Source organism: Monodelphis domestica, chromosome 1 (assembly GCF_027887165.1).
Source record: "Monodelphis domestica isolate mMonDom1 chromosome 1, mMonDom1.pri, whole genome shotgun sequence".
NCBI lineage: Eukaryota > Metazoa > Chordata > Mammalia > Didelphimorphia > Didelphidae > Monodelphis > Monodelphis domestica.
This window is the reverse complement of record NC_077227.1, coordinates 708,166,485-708,188,741: the sequence shown is the minus strand read 5'-3', so window position 1 is coordinate 708,188,741 and position 22,257 is coordinate 708,166,485. Positions and strand designations below refer to the sequence as shown.

Below are 22,257 nucleotides of genomic sequence, written 5' to 3'. Positions count from 1 at the left end.
TATTTGTCCTAAATTTAGCTTGCTCATATTTCAACAGGTAGCTTTGACCTCTACAATCCTAGGACTTACTCTGATCATGAACACTGAGATTCCTTTGGTAATGCATAATTGCTACACAAATAAATTGTTTTCACATTGAAGTTTATATGAGAGACTCCCACGGTTTCAGCTTTAGCCTTATTTTGAGTATGTGTGTCTGGTTGTCTGTGTGATCTCACTGGCAAGAATAAGTGCATTTTTAAAAGAAATGTTCATTTCCATTTTCTCTTTGTAATCTTCTAATCTCTCTGTTAGTGAGCAGGGATTGCCCCCTAAAAACAACTAGAAGTTGCTGTTCACGTTCACCATTTAAGCACCCAGACATTTGACTGAGAACTCAACCTTGACATCCACCTCTTTCCATTCATTTTTTTCTCCTAAATTTTCTAATTGTTCTTCAGCCTGGTACTAACTGAGAGTGATGAATTTTCCACAAATATGTTTAGCCAGTTTGCCAAAATATTTTAACAGTTCCCTAGAGAAATTTAGGTTATGAAACATTATAGTTTTCTTACTTAGAAAATTTCTCAGAGCTAAAAATGGTTATGGGTGAAATGCTAATGGCAATCCGAGGTTCTTCAATGACATTTCAAATTCCTAATATTAAGTAGTATTAAGGTAGATAAAATAATATGGCTAATATTTGGTGCTATGTCATGTGAACTGATGGAATTTGTAGAGAGCAGAGAGCTTTTTTTGTAAAGAGTCTAGGACAGCATAATAGGCAGTTAGGCACCTAATGTTTCTGAATAATGAAAAAGAACTGTCCTTTGTTCTAGAATGGATTATAATGGAGTAACAGTATATGAATGCAGTGTCCCTAGAGCTTAGAAATGCTAGGCTCAAGTATAATAAGGTCATCCAGGTCAGCCAGAATTCTAAATAATGTGGGTAGAATTGTATTTCTTTTTGGATAGATTCTATTTTCAGTGCAATACCTCACTTCACTTTTAATCGAACTAATATTTTACAAGAGCACAAAGTAGTTTCAGTGTAGATTTGGGGGATTGATAATAATGAATGTTTTCTTTTATATTTTGATCCCCACTACTCTACCCCAACCCTACTATGTAGCCTCCATATTATGTTTCCAAACCCTTCCATCAATTTAGCATTTATTTAAATGTTTTTAAATTGAAGTATATCTGATCCGTTGCCAAGATCCATTCGTTGTTGATAGATTTTATTTATTCCTTAGGGGAAATCAAAATAAAAGTTATATTTAGTTCATTGCAACAGTTTCTCAGATAAAGAGAATCATTATATATCAGATTGGGTAAGGATCTCAGAGGTCATCTAGTTCAACCCATTGGAATGCCCTCTCTAAAGATTGTATATAGCCATCCTTCCCTCAGATTAGATTCCCTCTAGTGAAGTACTACCACCATTACCTAATACCACATAAGAAAGCCTTTTCCACTTTTGGTCAGTGGAAATTTTTTCTCCACATCAGACCTAAATATGCCTTTATTCAGTGTCTATCATTCTTAGCTCTGCCCTTAATGACAAGACAGCACAAGCCTAATCAATCTCTCTTCCACATCGTAGCCCTTCAAGTAACCGAAGACAGATACTGTATTCCTCCTAAATCTTGTTTTCTCTAGGCCAGACATTCCCATTTCCTTATGGTCCAGGGATGTCATATTCTCTAGGCTTCCTCACTATCTTGTTTGCCTCTTGAGTTCATTCTTCAGCTTATTAATATGAATATGCATTGCCTGGGACTGAAAACAACACTTTAGATGTTGTCTTACTAGAAAACAGTGGGCCGAAGGATTACTTTTTTGATTCTTGACACCCTGACCCTCTTAATGCAATCAAAGATGATGTTCCTTTTTTGACTACCATGTATCATTGTTGATTCATATTGAACTTGCTGCCCACTAAAAACCCCAGCCCTATTACCGGACATACTCTCACAGCTTTGAACACGTGTGTGTATGTAAAAATGGTTGCAGACTTTCCCAGATGCTCTAGTTCACATCTCTGTCTAAATTATTGATTCTGACTCAGTCATGGTTCTGCCTAGTTTTTTTAAAGTTTGAACTAAATACATTTACAAAAGATATAGAAGTTACTCTTACAATTCAAAAAAGGCATATAGAGTCATGTACAAATTTTGACCATCATATGAATACCAAAAAGCTCCATGATTCATTATGCAGATGGCAATTCCTCTCCCATCTTGGTGATTCTTTTTTAACCTACATGCCCTGGATGCCTAAATCTTAAATCTTCAATTTATAATCATCTTCCTCTCTTTTTAATTTCTAAGAAAAAAATCATGTTTATAGTTGGTTTCCTATCTTAGGATTACATCTGTTCTCTGGTTCCCATTGGAGTAGGAGCCAGTCACACAGACAGGTATCTGAATAAGTTGAGCTTTTTTTGACACAACAAAATAAGATATAGTTTAAATTGACCATTTGGCATTTTGTGTTTGTCATTATAAATTTCAAAGGAATTGGCAGCATTTAAAAAATGTTATTTATTCCTAATGGGAAATAAGATAAAACTTATATTAAAACTGTACTTTGCCATTTTAAAATAAAATATGCCAGTAATAATTTTTGAAGGAGCATAACTTTTGGTAACATATTACTGTGAAATTGGAAATATGAATATAGATTACAAAGAACATTTACAGTGGGGAAGCACTCAAGTTCCCAGAATCCCTAGTTGATTTGTCCTATCTAAATCATTATTTATTCTAGGAAAGTAGCTATTTATAAGTTTGATTTGGAGTCCTAGGTCGGCCTGGTGTTTTAAGTTTCAACTAAACCCATATCCAAAAGTTATTCTTACAGTTTAAAAAAGTCATATGGAGCTTTCAGCAATGCAGATTACATTCCATTTATGGCTTCGTAGATAAAATCTAGGTAGAAGTCACTTGGAGAAACATATAGAGATCAAATGACTTACCTGTAGTCACATGAGAAATATCAGCTTTGCCTGAATAGAAACCCATTATTCTATTCATTAAATCACACAACTTTATATGTTTATCAAGAAAGTAACTAATGACTAAAGATCCTGAACAAGACATACATATTTAGACATGGCCAATGTTGGAATTTGTTATTTGACTATGCAAATTTTTACAAAGACTGTTTTTCCTTTAGAAAATTAATGCTTGTTAATTGAAAAAAGAAAGTAAAATAAAAGTTGTTAAAAATTAAAAAGTTAATAAACCTTTAATTTCATCTAAATTTATATATTTTTCTAAAATATTTTTCTATTGTAAGGAAAGGTCCTACTTGTCCTATTTTACAGTTATTTTTTAGTTAGAAAGTTTTCAGCCTCTCTGATTAGTCCATGACTTGTCAATGTCAGCATTATATAATTTTCACCATATCTGGATATTTTCCAGTAGTAGGTTTTCTGGATATGAGATGAAAGATTGTTAACAGTGGGTAAAAACCTTTCTTTTTAGTGTTTTTTTTTTTTTGCCAGAAATGAAGAGACAAATGAGTTAGGTCAGATTTTTACTCTGGCCAGACCCTTTAAGACTCTGGTGCCTTACATTTGTGATTTTCTTTTCAGGTTTCTTTTGGGAATGTTAGTGGTTACCATGGCTGCAGTAAGAAAGCTTTAGTTTTCTTATTCAAGTTTCTTTCAGACCTAGTACCCTTTGAAGCCCCACAGTACATGAAGGTGAGAAATTGCTTACAGAGATGTGAATATGTAAAATTCTGTTCACTAGGTTTAATTTTTGCTAATCTTCCCCCCCCCCCCCCGAATTATTAGAAATAGCCTAGTAACTCTCTCAGACTATCTCTTGGACTCGATGTGTTTCTGCTTTTTAAATTTCTTGAGATGCACTTAGAACCCAAAGTGTGAAAGGTACTTTGATAATTTGAATACTAAATAATCCAGAGTTTCTTTTAATTTTCTGACAGAAGTGCTGTCTTTCCCTTTTGTTCATTTGGCTTTTATATGTTATATTAATGTTCTGTTGGATTCTGAAGAGAAGCAGCTTTTGGGATAAAGTTGTAAAGCCTCTTTAAAGGAGCTGTAAAAATACCTAAATTGATAAAGTAATTCCACTCTGCCCTTTTGCCTTCAGATTCACATTCTTCATCCACCATTGGTACCAGTAAAATACCGGTCTTTGCTTATGGAATATATCACTCTAGCCAAAACTCGACTGGCTGATCTCAAGGCAAGTTCAAAATAGCAATACTTCAGTGTACATTGTTGAAAATACTGTCTTTTAATCTCAGATTTTAATATTAGTGTTTTGTGACAATTTCCGTTTTTTTTTTCACCCTTCTATCATTTCAAGGTTGCTATAGAAGATATGGGACTTTATGAGGATTTGTCATCAGCAAGAGAAGCTGTAGAGGTACTGGAATAGATGCTGAAGAGCTGGCGGAGTCTCTCTTAGATGCTAATATTTTGATTGAAGAGGTCTTTTTCATAGTATTGGGATTATACATTGGTCCAGACTCATGGAGGTCTCTTTCCTGTAGCCACTTATCAGAGAGAGGTTCTCATTTTATTCAGCAAATTCCTCTGCTGTTGAATTCTCTTTGTCTGTGGTCCATTTTGAGTTATGATGCTTGTTCATTTCCCACTCAGGAAATTGAAGAGAATTATATGCAGAAAGAATTGTGATATAAAAACAAGACTTTAGGTTTTTATTTTATTTTATTTTTTTAATAAAACCCTTACCTTCTGATTTGGAATCAATACTGTTTCTCTGGGCCTGGCTCTCAATCCACTGAGCTACCCAGCTGCCCCCTAGTTATTTTTTTAAGACCCTAGTTTTTAAGAAAAAACAAGTGATGCTTGTCAATAGACTTTTGGTTCCATGTTTCCCTTTTGGATACATGTGTTAGTTAAGAACACTAGGAAATAAATTATTTACTGAAAAGTAATGGGACAGCTCGGCAGCTCATTGGATTTAAATCTGGCCTCAGACTCTTCCTAGTTGTGTGAACCTGGGCAAGTCACTTAACCCCCATTGCCTAGCCCTTGCCACTCTTCTGCCTTGGAACTGATACTTCTATCAATTCTAAGACTGAATGTAAAGTTTAAAAAAAATAAAGGAAAAGAAAAGAAATAGAGAAAACATTTGATAAAGTATGGCTCTATGGAAAATTATATTTCTTTTTCTTTTTTTATCCTTACCTTTCATCTTAGAATTAATAATAATTATTTGTTCCAAGACAGAAGAGTGGTAAGGGCTAGGCTGTGGGAGTCAAGTGAATTGCCCCATAGAACTCATAGAACCAAGTAAAAGGTGAAAGGTACCATAAGTCTGGAAAATATTTCTTAGAAGTTATAGCTTTCATATTTGCACATAAATGAATATAATTATGTAAAATTGCTTAATCTGATCTGGATAAATATGTAATATGTTTCACACACAATAGTGTGTGGTGGATGATCAGTGTTGAGCTTGGATCTTAAAAATATGTGTGATTGCATTGTACTATGAAGTGCATGATGTCAGTGTAACCTCGGCACATGTGGCTTTCCTTATAGGACTGGATTTTTTGAGGTTGAACTATTTGAGAGTACTCAACCCTCATACAGAGTCAGGGTAAAAATATAAATTTACACTTAAGATAGTTCATAGGAATGGTTAAATTTTTTAAATTGAAGAAATTAATAAATGATTTTTAGTTCTTTTTTGTACATCAACTAATTTTTTAAATTGCACATCATTTTTATTATAATGAACAAGAACAAAAAGGGAGGGAATGGAAGTTAGTTTAGTTTTGTTTGAACTTATAATAGGACCCACATGGCAGATCTGTGTGGCTAGATATTATGTGGAAAGGCAATGGGACACAATGAGACACATTTTGACATGATAGAGAGGCCTTTCATTGTCACAGAACAGAAAAGGGGTTGTAAAATGTACAGTAGGGTGTATTCCTTCGTCTCTTAGAAATCAGTTTATCAAGTCTCTTTGTTGTGGCTTGAGATCTCTAGTGACTATCATGTGGGAATGTTTAATTTCAAAAGCCACTAGCAATAACCAGTCTGGAAGAAGACCTTTTGCAAAAGTAAGTTCAACAAGTAAACATTAGGGCATAATTCCAACTTCCCTGATCTCTTGTCCTTGAGGAAACATGATCCAAACAAATTTTGATGATTCATTAATTACCACCTAGGTTATAGGTAGCATCCTACAACAGCCCCTGGGAGAGATGCCCTACTGGTAGGCCTGGCTTAGAGGAATAACTGGAATAATTTCTTCTTTCAACTCCTTACATTGCTCACTTTTTACTGTGTCCCCATTCCTAATTCCCAGACAGTCCTTACTAAGCCAAACCACCCAGGAGGAATTTATTTTTTGTGCATCATCTACTTTAGCTGTTATCTTCCAGGTATTTTAAGGTGATGATCATTATAGAATATTAAAGAACAGGAAGGTGAAAGCCTTAATCTCATCAAGGTCAGCACTGTTTAATTTATTATTTTAACTTTCTCTTTCTTGTACATGAGCCAGCCCCACTGCCAGGCAGAACAAGATGTTGAAAAAGCCATTCAGGTATTTGAACACACAGGGAAGATCCCAGTAACCGTAATGGAAGCCAGGTAGGATATTATTGCCCATGTAGCACGCAGCCATAATATCCAACCCACAGTTTGCACCATTTAATTTTGATAATAATAAGATTATTCAAATTTCTTTGCATAGGAGCAATTATAAATTTAAACTCTTAAAGTCACATGAAGCAAATATTCTCATTTTTACAGATGGGGAAACTAAACCATAGAAAGGGCAAGTAATGGTACAGCCAGGTTAAGAACTCAGACTTTCTGATTTTAAAGAAATGCTGTCAGTCCTGACAAAGCATAGCTTAGGATCAGTTCCATCTCTAAACAATAGCCTTATTGTAGGAGCCCTGGATTTGAGTCTTAAGTTCTACTTAATACCTGGCTGGCCACTCATCAGCAAGTCACTTAGACTCAGTACAAAATGTAAAATGGGAGTCAAAATACTTGCCCATTGTATCCTCTTGAGTTGTGAAGAAAATACTTTGTGAACCTCAAAATACTCTGTTGCTATTATTACCTATGCCACCATGGAATACTGTTTCATCTTCTGATTTCTTTTTGTAATTATTAATTTGGAAACCTATCCAAATGCCATTGTTTGGTAGATACCAATTAGAGAACAGAAAGCCAGGTGCACACTGTAGCAACAATAAGCGAATCTTTATTATCCTAAAACCTAAATTGTCAGTCTGCCTAAAGCCACTGTAATGAGCTAAATGGCCCATGAAGGCTGAAGGACTATTTGGTCAAGCATATCTTGGACAAGATGATATTTGAGGGCCCTTCCAACTCTCAGGATGCTTGTATTTATGATTTCTATTCTGAATATTGTTCAAACCGCTCCTCTGTTAACTGAAGAATCATCATTGTGTTTTTGGTTCTGTGTTCCAGCATATTTAGGAAACCCTACTATGTGTCTCGCTTTCTCCCAGCTCTGCTCATACCTCGTGTGGTTAGTATTTTTTTTTCCACATGTTAGAAGTTAAAGGAAGACAATTACAAGTCACTTTAGGCCTCTCATTCTGATTCTTGTGTTTTTATTGTGCAGCTTCCTGAATCTCCTGATTCCCGAATGGTTTTTATAGATTCCCTCAGAAGGTATGAATATCAGGAAGGGGGATATGGAATAATGAATTAACATGTTACTAGACCATGTTGTAATACATCTTGAATTATAAAGCTATAGTATATTGGTAGGGAAGATTTGGAAATCATGGGGAACATTTTCTTTACAGAGTGATGCATAAATTAGTAGTTAGATTGTACTTTAATTTCCAGAATTGACAGCTTTGGGATGAATTATTTGGAAATTTGAAATGTTTTATAGTTGTGCAGTAACCATGAAAGGAGAATTTAAGCAAAAGAGGAAAATAAAAAGGAAAAATGGGGTTAGACTTGACCTACAAAGAAAATCACTGTCATTTAGAAAAGTTCTTAATTTGAAATAATCGATTGAAATTAAAACAATGCACTACCACAGGACACTTTCTTCCTTACTTGTGACTCTTAATAGTTGCTAGTGGTTCCCATTTTTTTTCAGGTAGAAATACAAAATTGTAAAGTCTGTACCAAAGTTTTTTAAAAGTAGTGGGAAATGGGAAAAGGTTGAGATGAGAAAAATTACACTATTATGATACCCTACTAGACCATCTCTGGGGCCTACTTCATCTTTGCTTTTTCTATATACACTTCACTTAAAACTATATTTTATGCTTAAAATACTTTGCTTAGATTTTAATGACAATCTTATTTGTATCCAACAAGTATTGAAAATTTCTTCCACACTTTTGAAGACTTGTATGAATATTTTGGGGGATATAGTATCACATATACATTATGTGTGCCATGATCATTCATGTTAACATGTACCCATATTCTCTTCCATTTTCTGCCTTTGCTTATAAGTGCCTACAAGAATGTCACTTAATTCTTTGATATTACAGAAAGAACATTAGCTAAGTTGTGCCTTTTTAAGTGGTTATACAGTTTTCATTCTCATTGTAAATATTTCAAAACTTCAATTTATTTTAAGCATTGAACAATGCTAACAAATCCTTCCAACTGTAAAAATTTGAGTTCTAAATAAAAATAATTTGTTTGTTTTTCTTTTATCTAGAGCTGATAAAATTCCTGCAAATTTGTATTCCAACTACCTGCAAGCCTGTTCTGCTGCAGAAGAGAGGCAACTACAAGGTGAGGTCACTTAGTTACTAATTTAGTGCTTAGTAAATGATTTGATACTTTCCATTTCCTTGATCAGGAATTTTTTTCCCCATGTAACATATATAGTCCAACAAGCTCCTTTGATTAGATATGATGTTGATTAGGTCAACATTGTAGATTCCAACCCTATCTAGATATACAAATGAATCTCTTAGTTACCTATCTTGCTAAAATCTATGTTTATAACAAAGAGAGTTAGAGGAGAGTGTGTGGATAGTTCAGCAAAAATCTAGAACCATCTTTGCTTTTAAAAAACCCTAGCATTTGTCTTAATTTCAAATTATGCAGGTAGAAACAAAAACAACATTTCATCTATATAAATTGAAGATTGTAATCTCATTCCTGTCTTTTGCCCAGTGTTTAAGGTCTAGTCACTGTTTTTTGCCCTAGTAATATAAATATCCAAGTTGTAAAGAAGAATATAGGCATTGCTTCTCTTTTTTGTAATGTTTAATCCTATACAAATTTTATTTTTCTTTTTTTTAGATTATTGAAATTTTACCTTATAGATTTTTCTACTTATAGGAAAAATAATGAAATGGATCTCGAATTTTTTTAGAGTTGTTTACTTGTTCTTTTATGATGGTTTTACTCTAGATATGGAAAGGTTTAGCTACAGCTCTGTTTGTATAGTCTTATCTATTTCATTTTATCTTATTCCATTAATTCTGCATGTGAGTAATGGCACAAACTAGGGCCTTAGGGAAAGCTTACATAACCTTTTAGGATCTCATTTTATAGTTGGCCTGGAGTCAGCATCTTTATAGCTGCATAGATTCCTAGTCAGCTTAGCTTCCTAGTTTTTGTTTTTCCTTTAAGTAATCATAGTTAATCTTGTGCCCTGTTCTCCTTGGTATACTTTTTTTCACTTTGCATTGTTATAGCAATCATTCTAAATAGCTTTATTTTTGTGATGTTTGTGGCACACTGCTAAAAATTTAGAAATTCATAGTTCCAGAAGATATGAATGAGTGTACTTGTTTTTCTGCAGCTGCCAATATTTAAGTTCCTTGTTTTCATTTTAAAAAATATTAATTTTTAATCTTTTCATCCTGAATTTAACAAATACCAAATGAAATAAGCACTTCCATATAAACAGTAGAATAGGTAGAGGGTAACTGAAATACCACCAACTGTTCGTGAGTTAGGGAATATATACCCCAAATGCGTGAAGACTTCCCCTGGCTGAATAGGTGTTTGAGAACAATTTTTTTTGCTAGTCATGAATGCAGCTGAAGCAGGCACTCTGGAGCAATTAGAACTTGATCAGACATTAAAGATGCTAAGGTTATTCACTGAACCATCACTAGTCGTTCTGACGTTTGTCTTGCCACTGGAATTTGATGGCTTTGAAAGAGAGTGAGGCTGATAACTTTGTGCAACTGCCTCAAATTAAATCCAATTCATTCTTCTCAAGTTAATATATCATCTGTAATGTAATCCGTCCTCTTCAAAACAAAGGATGAACAACAAAACAACAAAAATAGGTAGAGGATTATATATGAAAGTAAGCTTTGCTACTTATACCTTGTGTTTTTAAGTATATAATAGATTCAAATAGTTATCTTCAAATTTGTCTTTTTTGTTATTCCTCCTTGACTTCCCTCTGTTCTTTTCTGTTCATTTCAAAACATTTCAATGACCCTTTAAAATTTTTTTTTCTGTTTTGGGGGCAACATTATGCCTGGCTCTTCTTTCTCCATACCACCTCCCCTGTAACCTCCATGAGAAAAAGGAAAAACAAGACCTTAGTAAAAACTTAGTCAAGCAAAACAAATTCCCACATTGTAGTAATCATAATATCAGCCAATGCAACAATAAAAATAGAAATAGAAAGTAACAGAGACTTCCATGGGGCAATAAGAAATATGGAAACAAAACCAAAAAATGGAAAGAAAAACAGAAAAAAAAAGTATGGTATCTCCTACTAGAAACAACTGATATGTAAAAACAGGTAAAAGAGAACCAAAGGGTAAAGTTAAAATAGAAAGAATCCACTAGTTACTTTCTGGAAGATCCTTAAAATGAAAATTCCCTGGAACATCAAAACCAAAATCCAGAGATTCTAGATCCAAGAAAAATATTTTGAGCAGCCAGAAAGAAAGTTAAAGTATTGATGAACCAGTCAGTATCACATATGACTTGACAACAACCTGTCAACACCTGGAGAACTTTGAATATGATATTCCCCAAAGTAAAAGACAAAAAGATTGATCTTTTTAAAAAGGATAATCTACCCAGTAAAAATTGGTATAAACTAAAAGGAAAAAAAGTTGATCTTTAGTGGAAAAGAGAACTTTCAAGCATTCCTAATGAATACATGTAGGAAACATTTTGCAGAAATGAAGACAAATCAGAGAAATATTTATCGGTCATTGGTGGACTATGCCAATATAACAAAGTATTAAATTAATTTACTTGTGCAATATAACAAACTATCATAGAATTACTTTATAGAGCTAGAAAATAATAGCAAAATTCACCCAATGAAACAAAAGGTCAGGAATATTAAGAAAGATAATGAAATAAGGTAGGAAGGAAGAGAGCTTAACAGTAGTACTAATCGCATAATATATATCAGTATTTGTCCAAAACTATTTGTAGCTGGTTAAAAAATAAAGACACCAATCAGAGACAGATTGGGTGTTTAACATACAAAAGTTAATGATCCGAGTTGCAAAGCATTGTATAAACCTATCATCACCAACTATTGAGACAAGGAAGGGTTCACCATTTGACAATAAATTCTAGGGAAACTGAAAAGAAGAATGGCAAATAAGGTTTAGACCAATATTTTGTAGACTATATCAAGATATATATATATATTTTTTCATATATATATATATATACACACATAATTGAAAACACTGTGGGTGGAATCATAAATTAGCCTCTAACCATTCCAGAAAGCCATTTGGAACTGTATGCAGATAGGTACTAAACTGTTGCCCTTTGTCACAGTGATACTTCTTCCAAAGAGATGAAAGAAGAGAAAGACCCTAGATGTATACAAATATATAGAGTAAAACTTTTTTAAATTTTTTTTCCATTTGAATTAGTTTATTTAGTCAATTTAGAACATTATTCCTTGGTTACAATAATCACATTGTTTCCCTCCCTCCCCTCCACCCACCCTTCCCACAGCCTATGTGCAATTTCATTGGGTATTTTACTTGTGTCCTTGATCAGAATTTATTTCCATGTTGTTGATGTTTGCACTAGGATATTCATTTAGTGTCAATATCCCAAATCATATCCCCTCAACCCATGTAATCAAGCAGTTGTTTTTCTTCGGTGTTTTTCCTCCCACTGTGTTTCCTCTGGATGTGGATGGTGGTTTTTCTCATAGATTCCTCCAGGTTGTTCAGGGTCATTGCATTGCCACTAATGGAGAAGTCCATTACATTTGATTGTACCACAGTGTATCAGTCTCTGTGTACAATGTTTTCCTGGTTTTGCTCCTCTCACTCTGCATCAGTTCCTGGAGGGTTTTTTGTTTGTTTGTTTTTAAACCCTTACTTTCCGTCTTGGAGTAAATACTGTGTATTGGCTCCAAGGCAGAAGAGTGGTAAGGGCTAGGCAATGGAGGTTAAGTGACTTGCCCAGGGCCATACATCTGGGAAGTGTCTGAGGCCAGATTTGAACCCAGGACCTCCCATCTGTAGGCCTGGCTCTCAATCCACTGAACTACACAATTGTCCCCTAGAATAAAACTTTTTGAAGTGGCAAAGAACTGGAAATTAAACAGGTGCCTCTCAATTTGGAAATGGCCGAATGAATTATATTGATGAATGTAGTTGAATATTATTTGTAACCTAGGGAATGATGGAAAAGAGAGTTTCAGAGAAATTTTGGAACATTTGTACAAATTTTTACAGAATAAAATAAGCTATTTACAGAATAACATGAGAGCTATTTATACAATGATGGTAACATTATAAAAGAAAATAAATTTGGAAGATTTATGAAATTTGATCAATTAGGTGATCAACCATGAACCGAAAGGACTGATGAAGAAGAATGTCTCCTGCCTCCCAAAAGAAATGTAATGGTCTTGAAAAGCAGACTGAGACATACATTTTTTGACCTACTTAACATGTGGATTCGTTTGCCTCATCATATTCTGTGGCAATGTTTTGTTTTTCCTTTTTTTTTTTAATGAAAGTTGGGAGATAATTGAATGAATAGGGGAACTAAAAATGGTATTATTGAAAAAAGAAAGAAGTATATTTTATGGGCAATATGCTACTTTCACAATTTTCCTGCCTTCATCTATGCTTCCTTCTAAAAAAGTATCTGATGTCAGATTTGAACCCAGGACCAGGACTAGCATTTCTTGACCTCAGACTATATTATAAAGAAGCTGCCATCAAAGTCATTTGCTATTCGTTGAAAAATTTAAAAGATCAATGGAGAAGATTAGAAAAAGAAAACCAGAAATAGTTGAACTCACTCACTTACTGTCAATAAAACCCAAATTGTAAATTTCTTAAGAAAGAACTCCTGGGGGCAGCTGGGTAGCTCAGTGGATTGAGAGCCAGGCCTAGAGATGGGAGGTCCTAGATTCAAATCTGGCCTCAGACACTTCCTAGCTGTGTGACCCTGGGCAAGTCACTTGATCCACATTGCCTAGCCCTTACCACTCTTCTGCCTTGGAGCCAGTACGTAGCATTGACATTTATACAATGATGGAAGGTAAGGGTTTAAAAAAAAAAGAAAAAAGTCCTATTTGACAACTTCTGGAAAAACTAGGAAGCAGTCTGATAGAAATTACATTTAAACCAACAATTTGAAATGACAATATTAAAGATTATAATATGGAAAAATGAGAAGAGAAGCATATATACTCTCTGAAATTATGACTAAGGGAAAAAATCTTAACCAAACAAGAGCTAGAGATACTTAAAAAAGTTAGTATAGGTACATTTTGAGTACCTGAAATTTTAAGTGATTTACACAAGAGTAAATAGATCAAGGATAAGATGTTTTATATAACACATATATATGTATATATATACACATATATTTGTATATTTTGAGTTATAAATTATCTTCCTCCACCCATTGAGAAGGGAAACAATATGATACTCATTATGCATGTGAAATCATGCCAGACATATTTCCATATGTAATTTTCTGGGATATATGATTTTGAGTGAAATAATTTAACTCTTGGCATGCCTTTAGAACTTTTTGGCCAATCAAAGAATATGAATAGGGCTACAAAAGAATGCATACCTTTTGATTCAGTAATTCCACTACCAAATCTATATCCTAAAGTGATTTTTAAAAATGGGAAAGGACCTGTTTGTACAAAAATATTTAAACTGCTCTTTTTGTGGTGGCAAAGAATTGGAAACTAAAGGATGTCCCTCAATTGGGGGATGGCTGAAGAAATTGTGGTATATGATGGGATGGGTTCTATTGGGATGTAAAGAATGATGAACTGGATGACTTCAGAAAGAGCTGGAAAGAACTGATGCAGAGTGAAATAAGCAGAACCAGAGCATTATACACAGTAACTGCAATATTATGGAATGATCAAAACGTGATAGACTTTGCTACTAAGCAATACAATGATCCAGGACAATTCTGAGGGACTTAAGAAAAAGAATGCTCTCCACCTCCAGAGAAAGAATTATTGGAGTAGAAATGCAGGTGAAAACATGATTTATCATTTGTTTATTTGGTTATATGGTTTGGTGGCTTGGGTTTTATAAGATTCACTTATAAAAATGAATAATATGGAAATATGTTTTATGTGGTAATACATGTATAACCCAGATTGAATTGCTTGTCAGCTCCAGGAGTGGGGAGGGAGAAAATATGAATTATATAACTTTGGAAAACTCGCATGGAAATTTGTTATTAAAATAAAAAATCCAAATTTTTTTTTTTAAAAAGGGGCTATGGTCACACACAAAAAAATGAACTTTGCTAATTTATAGATATTGGAATTTTAAAAATTAATTAGCAATTAAAAATATATAATAAGTTTTATTTTATATAGACCAGGTAGTAAAAATGGAGACTGATAATGCTGGAGAACCACTGGAGCAGTTAAAGGGTGAATTAGAAGAGTTGAGAAATTTGATAATCGACCCTGCCAATTATGATGGTGAGATGGTGGTAATTAGATTCTTTAAATTAATTTTTAAATTTTAATAAAATTTAATTTAATTTTAAATTATATCTTTATAAGTTAAGTTATATGAGGGGACTATTTTGACTATAATTGAAAATGGATGATTTCATGTCTTTTTTAATGTAATTTTCTGGGATAAATTATTTTGAGTGAAGTAATTTAACTCTTGGCATGCCTTTGAACTTTTTGGTCAGTTCTTTTACCCTTAAGCACACTATCTTCATTTAAGCTTATGATTCAACTCTTTTTCCCTTTGTTTTAGTGATAAAATCTAATTTCAAGAACTAGCCCATATGAGAGATAGTGTTTCTAGAGAAGGGATGAAAACTGAGTTCTACTGAAGTGGTCAGAAATCTTTGTTGGAAGATAAATTTCCATTTTTTAGACTAATCATGACATCACAGTCAAAAAGGTCCTATCAGCCAAAGACACTCAAGAAATTTTCATAAGATGCTTGAGATATACCATCCCAAATGCACCAAGCATTATTGTCAGATGTCAAAAATAGTGGTTGTAAGTTTTAACCCTGACTACCACTAACTCTTGTGATCAGAGTGAAAGCTGTTTTATATATATATATATATATATATATATAACTTTCTATAAACTATTAATAAATACACTATCCTAGGTCTTAGGTGTTCCAACTGAATTGTAAAGCACTCAATATTTGCAAGACATTCCATCAAAATCAACTGGGAGTTCTTAGATTTATGTTATAGGAAATATATTTTGAAGCACTCTGAATGTGAAATAGAATTTCTAAAACAAAAAAACTTTTTGTTGGGAATTCAACAGATTTTTAGTATAAAATTGTTTTCCACAGTCTATACTAGTTAAATCCACTTTTTCAAATTGTAAAAGAGTCTTTGAGGAAACTTTGATAAAGTTGAGAGTTTAATGATTTTTGAGGATTTATCATATCACTCTAAATAGGCAGGTCATCTCATGTGTCGCATTGCATTGTATCCTAATAACCTTTGGAAGCTTTTAAAATAGTAAATGTAGAAGATTAGCACCTAGTATTTGAGGATCAAACTCTGAGACTATGTTAAAGCCAAAAACATATGGACAACTCAGACTCATGTTTTTAAAAAAGTGTTTCAGCATTTGGGTAGTGCAGTCAATGCCTGAGTAAGACTTCTGGGGCTTATTACTCACAATATTTCACACTGATAGGAAATTTGCCATTTGCTCATTATGTTAAGTTAAAGTTTTAAAATCTTTTAGATGAATAGATGATTGGTTTACCATTTCAAAGAAAAAAGGAAGGAGTTTATTAATCAATTACATCCAGTTAGCTCATTTAATTAAAAGATAACAAGTTAATTCAGGCTCTTATCAATAGGGCAGCCACTTGGTAGAGGAGATAAAGTTAGCAAGACTTGAGTTCATATTCTGCCTTAAACATTTATTTGTAATTTGTAACTTCTGATTGCAAGTCTAGAGCTCTTTCCATTATTCTGTACCTTCCATTTGCAGTTTGAAATAAATTTCTCCCATCTTTTTAGTGGTTAAGACCATTGGTTCTGGGAAGAGGGAAAATAATCCATTCTAGACTAGTTATAAATGCTTAGAGTATTCACCATTTTATATTTGACTGGGAACACATTGAGACCAGTTTGAACTTGAAATTTACTTTGTAGTAATGCTTAGCTGGTCCATTCTTCTCACTTCTAGATAAATAAATAATATGTTAACTAGAAAATTAAATTGGTTTAATAAGTATCATTTTTTTCTCTTGCTTAATGCTTCTACTTGCTACCCCAATCCCGACCCTTTTCCCCCTTTTCCTCTTACTTTTGGGGTTCTTTCCCTTTGCAGCTTTGTCTGCTCAGATTGCAGTGATCTCTGAAAAACTGAAATTTGTTCTGGGGTCCAGTGATGACAGTGGAATTGAGATATCAAGGATTCACCTTAACTTCTCTTCTCTAAAACTTGGGCAACAAGAACAGAAAGTGAGTATGAACTAGCTCAGAGTAAAGAAGGTAGGAGCTGAGTTAAGGAAACTTGACCATTTCTGTATTTATGATGATAAATATTAAGGTTTAAGAAGATAGATAATAAGATAAATTTCTCCTAAATTTGTATTTGCTGGTTAAAGGATTTTTATATTAGTTTGGTTTTTCAAGAGACTGGAGCAATTTGGTTAATGGATATTTTATAAGCATGTACTTAGGCCATTCCTGGACATAAGACCTTGGAACCACTTTTCTCTGTACCTATCACATTTTATATTCAGGATTAAATTTCAAAGTTCCCTATAGATGTATTACAATATTATCTATGATGTATATTATCCTGATACAGGAACCTGCACTCCCCAGAGTGAATGTAAATATATTTTTTGTCTTAGGTCACTGATGTTTTGCTGACATCTTTTTGCCAAAACCTAATAGTTTCTTCCAAATATAATTCACCTGATAGGTAAGTATGCTACTTTCTTTAGAGTTTTTAAACTTACTTAAACTTAAACTAACTTAGTGAGCAGCCTGACTAACTTATAATTTGTTTTGTTATTATAATAGCTAACATTTACATGATACTCTATGGTTTGCAAAGGGATTATCATAGCTCCATTATCTCATTGAATTTACACAACCATTCTGTAAAGTAGGTATTCTATTATACCCATTTTCAGAAGAGGAAACAGAGGCTTAAGTTAAGTGATTTGTGACAGTTACATACCTAATGTATGTAGGATTTAATGTAGGCAGGATTTAAACTGAGATCTTCCTGACTCCACTAAGTCCTCCTTTCTGCCCATTGAATTTAAAAGATAATGGAAATAAATAATCATTTGTTTTCCACTTCTCATTAATCTTTTCTAAATAATCGAATAGCAGTTTGTTACTATCTTGGAAAACTTTAATAAAACTGTCAGTTTTATTTTCAGTAATTGTTTAGTATCCTGTTAGGCTAAGACTGCCAAAGACCTTCAAGCTTATATATATATATATATATATATATATATATATATATTCTTTAGAATCCCAATATTTTTATAATTGAAATAGCTCTATCCAGGTGCCAAAATTTGTAAGGCATACTAACTCAAATCTCTCAATCCTCCCAAACATTGGGTCAGTCTTTCCTTTGCTTATTAGTTGCTAGGAACATTCTTGATTTAGTTTGCAAACCTCTCCTGAGGCAAGGAAGAGACTGGTGCAGGATTGGAATGAGCTAATCAATGGGTTGCACACTGAACAATGGGCTCTTCTTTGCTATGGGGGTTTTGAAACTTATAAAAGTTAGAAAAATGACTATAATCCTTTTTTATGTCTGCACCTTAGTAGCAGTTGGAGTAGTTGTAGGGAAGGCCTTGTCAGGATTAACTAAAGGGCATTAAGAACAGGGATTTATTTCTAAAGTCATTGTATGATACTTGGGTTTAAAAGGGATCCATACTTGCATTTTTCTAACCTTTCATTAGACTATTTGAAACCTAGGAGGAGCTTCCTCTACATGATGTGTCTGTAGTTATTTTAAGATTGGACTAAGGATTTTTATTTTTTGATGTAGGCCTTACTCATAGCTCTCTGGACTGTTAGTTTGATTTTACTGTATTGTAGGTTACTTAGTGTCATTCAGATATATAAATGATGATTATGAAGTTGATTCTGCCATGGTTAACATGACTCTAAAGAAGCCTACCTTTTTGCCTCAGGCCTATTTTCAGGTCCTATCTGACACCTAACAGTGGTGTAACCTTAAGCAAATGTATCATATAACCTTTTGGGGTGGTAGGCCACTCTCAGGCTGAGGTGAGTAATGATTGTTGATCTACACTGATACAAGCTTCCTCCTAGGGAATTCCTGCCACCAGTGAAGTCACAGGCTTGGAAAAACATAGCTTTGGCCAGGAGGAGGAAGAATGTTTTGAAACTGATCTTTTCCTAAACCAGTCATGTCCATGTTCATCTTTTCAGTCCTTTCTTTTTTTCCAGAGATTTACACCTTTTCTAAGCTAAGTCTGCTGGAGTCTCCTAATTATTAATCTTCTCATACCATTTCTTGAGCTCTAATGCTAAATAGTCTATTTCAGTGAAGTATGTTAATGCCAACAATCTTAGGTTAATAAGAGATCACCTTTAACCATCTCACACACCTTTTTCCATTGGAGGTTAAGGTAATTTAAACAGCTGTCAATACAAATGATCTTTTATAATATTTGTCACTTTGTAGTCAAGGTTCCTGGCCATCACTATTTGTGAAGATGATCTGTGGACACAGGCCACTTCTTCCTGCATTGCTTGCCAGGTTCTGCCAACTTATTTACCACCAGGTTAGATTTTCTGACTTAATATCTCCCACCTCCCACAAAGTACATATTGAGCCCAGATACCTTGGGTTGCACATTGAACAATGGGCTCTTCTTTGCTGTGCGGGTGGAACATGGTCATTCACTGAGGAAATATGCTTAGGCAATGGGAGGTGACTAACAAAGAGCAGGTGCTTCTCCATCACCAAGATCCACCTTTGTCTCAGGTTTTTTTCCCCAAGAAAAAAATGTGTTTATTCCCCTCATGAAAAACTGTTCTTTTCTGCTTCACTGAGTTGATTCACAGCTGACTAAATTTATGCTATTCATAACCTTCCTTATCCTTTCAAGGATGAAAAAAATATTAAAATTACATCTGCTCTGAATGTATTACTCTGAGCTGGATGCAAGGAAGATGGGGAGAAAGTGGCTTTCCATTCCCACTAATACTCTCCTTGGACTGTGTCTTAACAAATACTTATTAAGTGTCTACTATGTGCCCACTGTGCTAGGCTAGAGATACAGAGAATAACGCCATGATCTTATTCACCTGTAAGCTGCTGAGAATGACAATGCTGTAAAGACAGGCTGGGGCCAGGTTATGAAGGGCTTTCAGAGCTCGGCAGAGGACTAGAGAGCCAATGGAGTTGACTGAGTAGAGCTTCAGATATGCACTTCAGGAAAATCAGTTTGGCAGTGGTGTGGTGGGCTGTGTGGAATGGGGAGACGATGTAAGGAAACCATATAAGCAGCCAGGTGAAAGGCCATGCGGGCTTGACTTAGGTGATGAGTGGAGAGAGGGAATCATGCTGCAGAACTAGAAATGACAAGATTTATCACCTGACTAGAGAATGAGGAGTAGAGAATAAGAATGAAATGATGAGTCTGAGAGATTCTCAGGGACCTGGTGCCATTGACAGAGAGAAGGGAGTTTGGAAGGGGAAAGATGACTAATTCAGTTTGGGACATTTTGAATGTGTGATGTCTCTGAGACATCCGCTTTCAAAAGTCCTATAAATAGTAATGCAAGACTGAGGTTCAAGGGAGATAGTAGGACTGACTAGATCTAGATGCATAGATGGATAGATAGGCAGACAAACAGGCAGGCAGGTAGGTAGGTAAATAGATAATTACGTGTGTGTGTGTGTGTGTGTGTGTGTATGTGTGTGTATACATACAACACATGCACACACATATATGTCTAGATATAGATCTTGGAGTCATCTATAGATTGATCATTAGACCCATAAAAGTGGCTGAGGTCACCAAGAGAGAACAGGAGAGAGCTTTGGAGAACACTCACAATTAGGGAGTCTAATATAGATGATGAGCCAGGCAAGGAGACTGAAAAAGAGGGATCAGAGAGGAAAGAGGAGAGGTGAGAGAATAGTGTCATAAAAGCCCAGGGAGAGTAAAGATGGAAGGAGAACAGGGTCAGCAGTGCCACATACAGCAGGGAGGTCACATAGGATCAAAGGAGAAGATCACTAAATTGGGTAATAAAAGAGCTCATTGCTTCTCCTTTAGTTGTTCTATGAAAGCTCCTAGTTCTGTGGCTTCAGGTAAAATCGAAAAGAAACAAAAATGTCAGTCCTCCAGGAAATATACCTTCACCTGATTGCAGCCAGGGTTGTGGCTTTTTTTGTTTGTTTGTTTTTTGTTTTTGTTTTTAATTTGTTTATTGGAAGTGTTAACATTGAAATAACTACAGAATATTTAAAAAACCGTCCAGCCTGTAGAAAGTAATTGAAAGGAATAGATTTCTTCTTTTTTTGTTTGGTTGTTAATCTTTTTGAGGCATCAGCATCCTCTAACCTGCAGGGCAGTCTTGTGTTGCTTGCTCAGTTCAGGATGGGTTGCTTTGGGATAAATGCCACATTTATCTCCTTATGATTTTTCTGTTTTGATTTTAGGGTGAGTGCCTGACTGACATTCATGTTTTAGGACTAGCAGTCCTGGCAATTCACCTAAATGAGTCAAAGGCTTTTGTTCCAGAATTGGTTCTTGAAACTTCTGCCTATGCAAAGACTTGCTCAGTCACAGCATTCTGGGAAAACCTTCTGACATATAGAACCCGAGATTCTTTTTCTCTTTGCATAAGGTGAGTTCCTCCCTTCCTTTCTTGCATCATAACAGCTAACAGCTATTTATGTGCATTTTAAGATTTCCAAAGCTTTTTTCATGTCTAACCTCCCTTGATCCACATAACAATATCCCTGTGAGGTAGGTGCTCTTATCTCCATTTTATAGAGGTAGAAACTGAGACTAAGACAGGTGAAGAGGTCACATAGTAATGAGTGTCTTGAGATTGAAACTGGGCCACCTCATAATTATTCAACTGCCCAGTTCATAGAATTAGTTAGATTTATTGCACGTAAAATCAGTCTCTCTCTTAAACTTCGTGAAGTTATTACGTAGCCAAATAATAGTTGTAGTTCTTGGTTTTAAAGCACTCTAAAAATTTTAAGTGACATGTGTTAATACAACTCTGAAATGAACCACTTGCCCGTACATTTATAAGGGGCCTTAAAGTTAGGCTCAGAAACCTATAGCACTATCGCCACCAAGTGGCATCCAAAGCAATTGTTGGTCATGTTCTGTCCATTCCCAGCCATATGTAATTTTCTTCCTTTTCTTCCCTTTCCACTTTTTCGGCTCTGTTTTTTTTTTTTTGTTGTTGTTGTTGTTCCTTCCTTGCTTAGGTCTGGTAGCATCAGGTTAGGGACAGGCTTGACCCCAGCACCCTTTCTGTTCAGGTTTGAGTTAGGGATAAAAGGAGACACTCATAAGACATTGAACAGTTAACAAAAGGAGGTTTACTTAGCCCTAACATAGCAGTAATATGTAGGAAGGATACAGTGACACTTAGCTTCTAGAGACTGGTGACTCTTGTGCTCTTCTGACAACTACCAAGTTGGAGGACCCCCCAGCTCCATATGGATGGGATTTTATGTGCTCTTAGGTGACTAAGAAGCTGCCTCATAGGGGCAAGGACTAATCAAACCCAAGTCAGCTTTGTTGTCTTTTGGGTAAAACTAATGACTGTTTGGGGCTAGGAGTTGGGGGGCTGGAG

General features: G+C 34.7%; 1 protein-coding gene across 2 annotated transcripts in view; it reads left to right on the top strand.

The window, feature by feature from the left end:
* FANCA (FA complementation group A) overlaps nt 1-22,257 on the top strand; it is a 94,909-nt gene that overhangs the window by 38,583 nt on the left and 34,069 nt on the right. For both annotated transcript variants that reach the window (XM_016427916.2, XM_016427918.2), the window contains exons 15-26: nt 3,583-3,693; nt 4,106-4,201; nt 4,325-4,384; nt 6,503-6,591; nt 7,447-7,507; nt 7,604-7,653; nt 8,672-8,748; nt 14,789-14,896; nt 16,748-16,881; nt 17,280-17,350; nt 19,109-19,208; nt 21,098-21,285. In XM_016427916.2, coding sequence (XP_016283402.1) covers nt 3,583-3,693; nt 4,106-4,201; nt 4,325-4,384; nt 6,503-6,591; nt 7,447-7,507; nt 7,604-7,653; nt 8,672-8,748; nt 14,789-14,896; nt 16,748-16,881; nt 17,280-17,350; nt 19,109-19,208; nt 21,098-21,285 — 1,145 coding nt within the window. The remainder of the gene's footprint in view (nt 1-3,582; nt 3,694-4,105; nt 4,202-4,324; nt 4,385-6,502; nt 6,592-7,446; nt 7,508-7,603; nt 7,654-8,671; nt 8,749-14,788; nt 14,897-16,747; nt 16,882-17,279; nt 17,351-19,108; nt 19,209-21,097; nt 21,286-22,257) is intronic.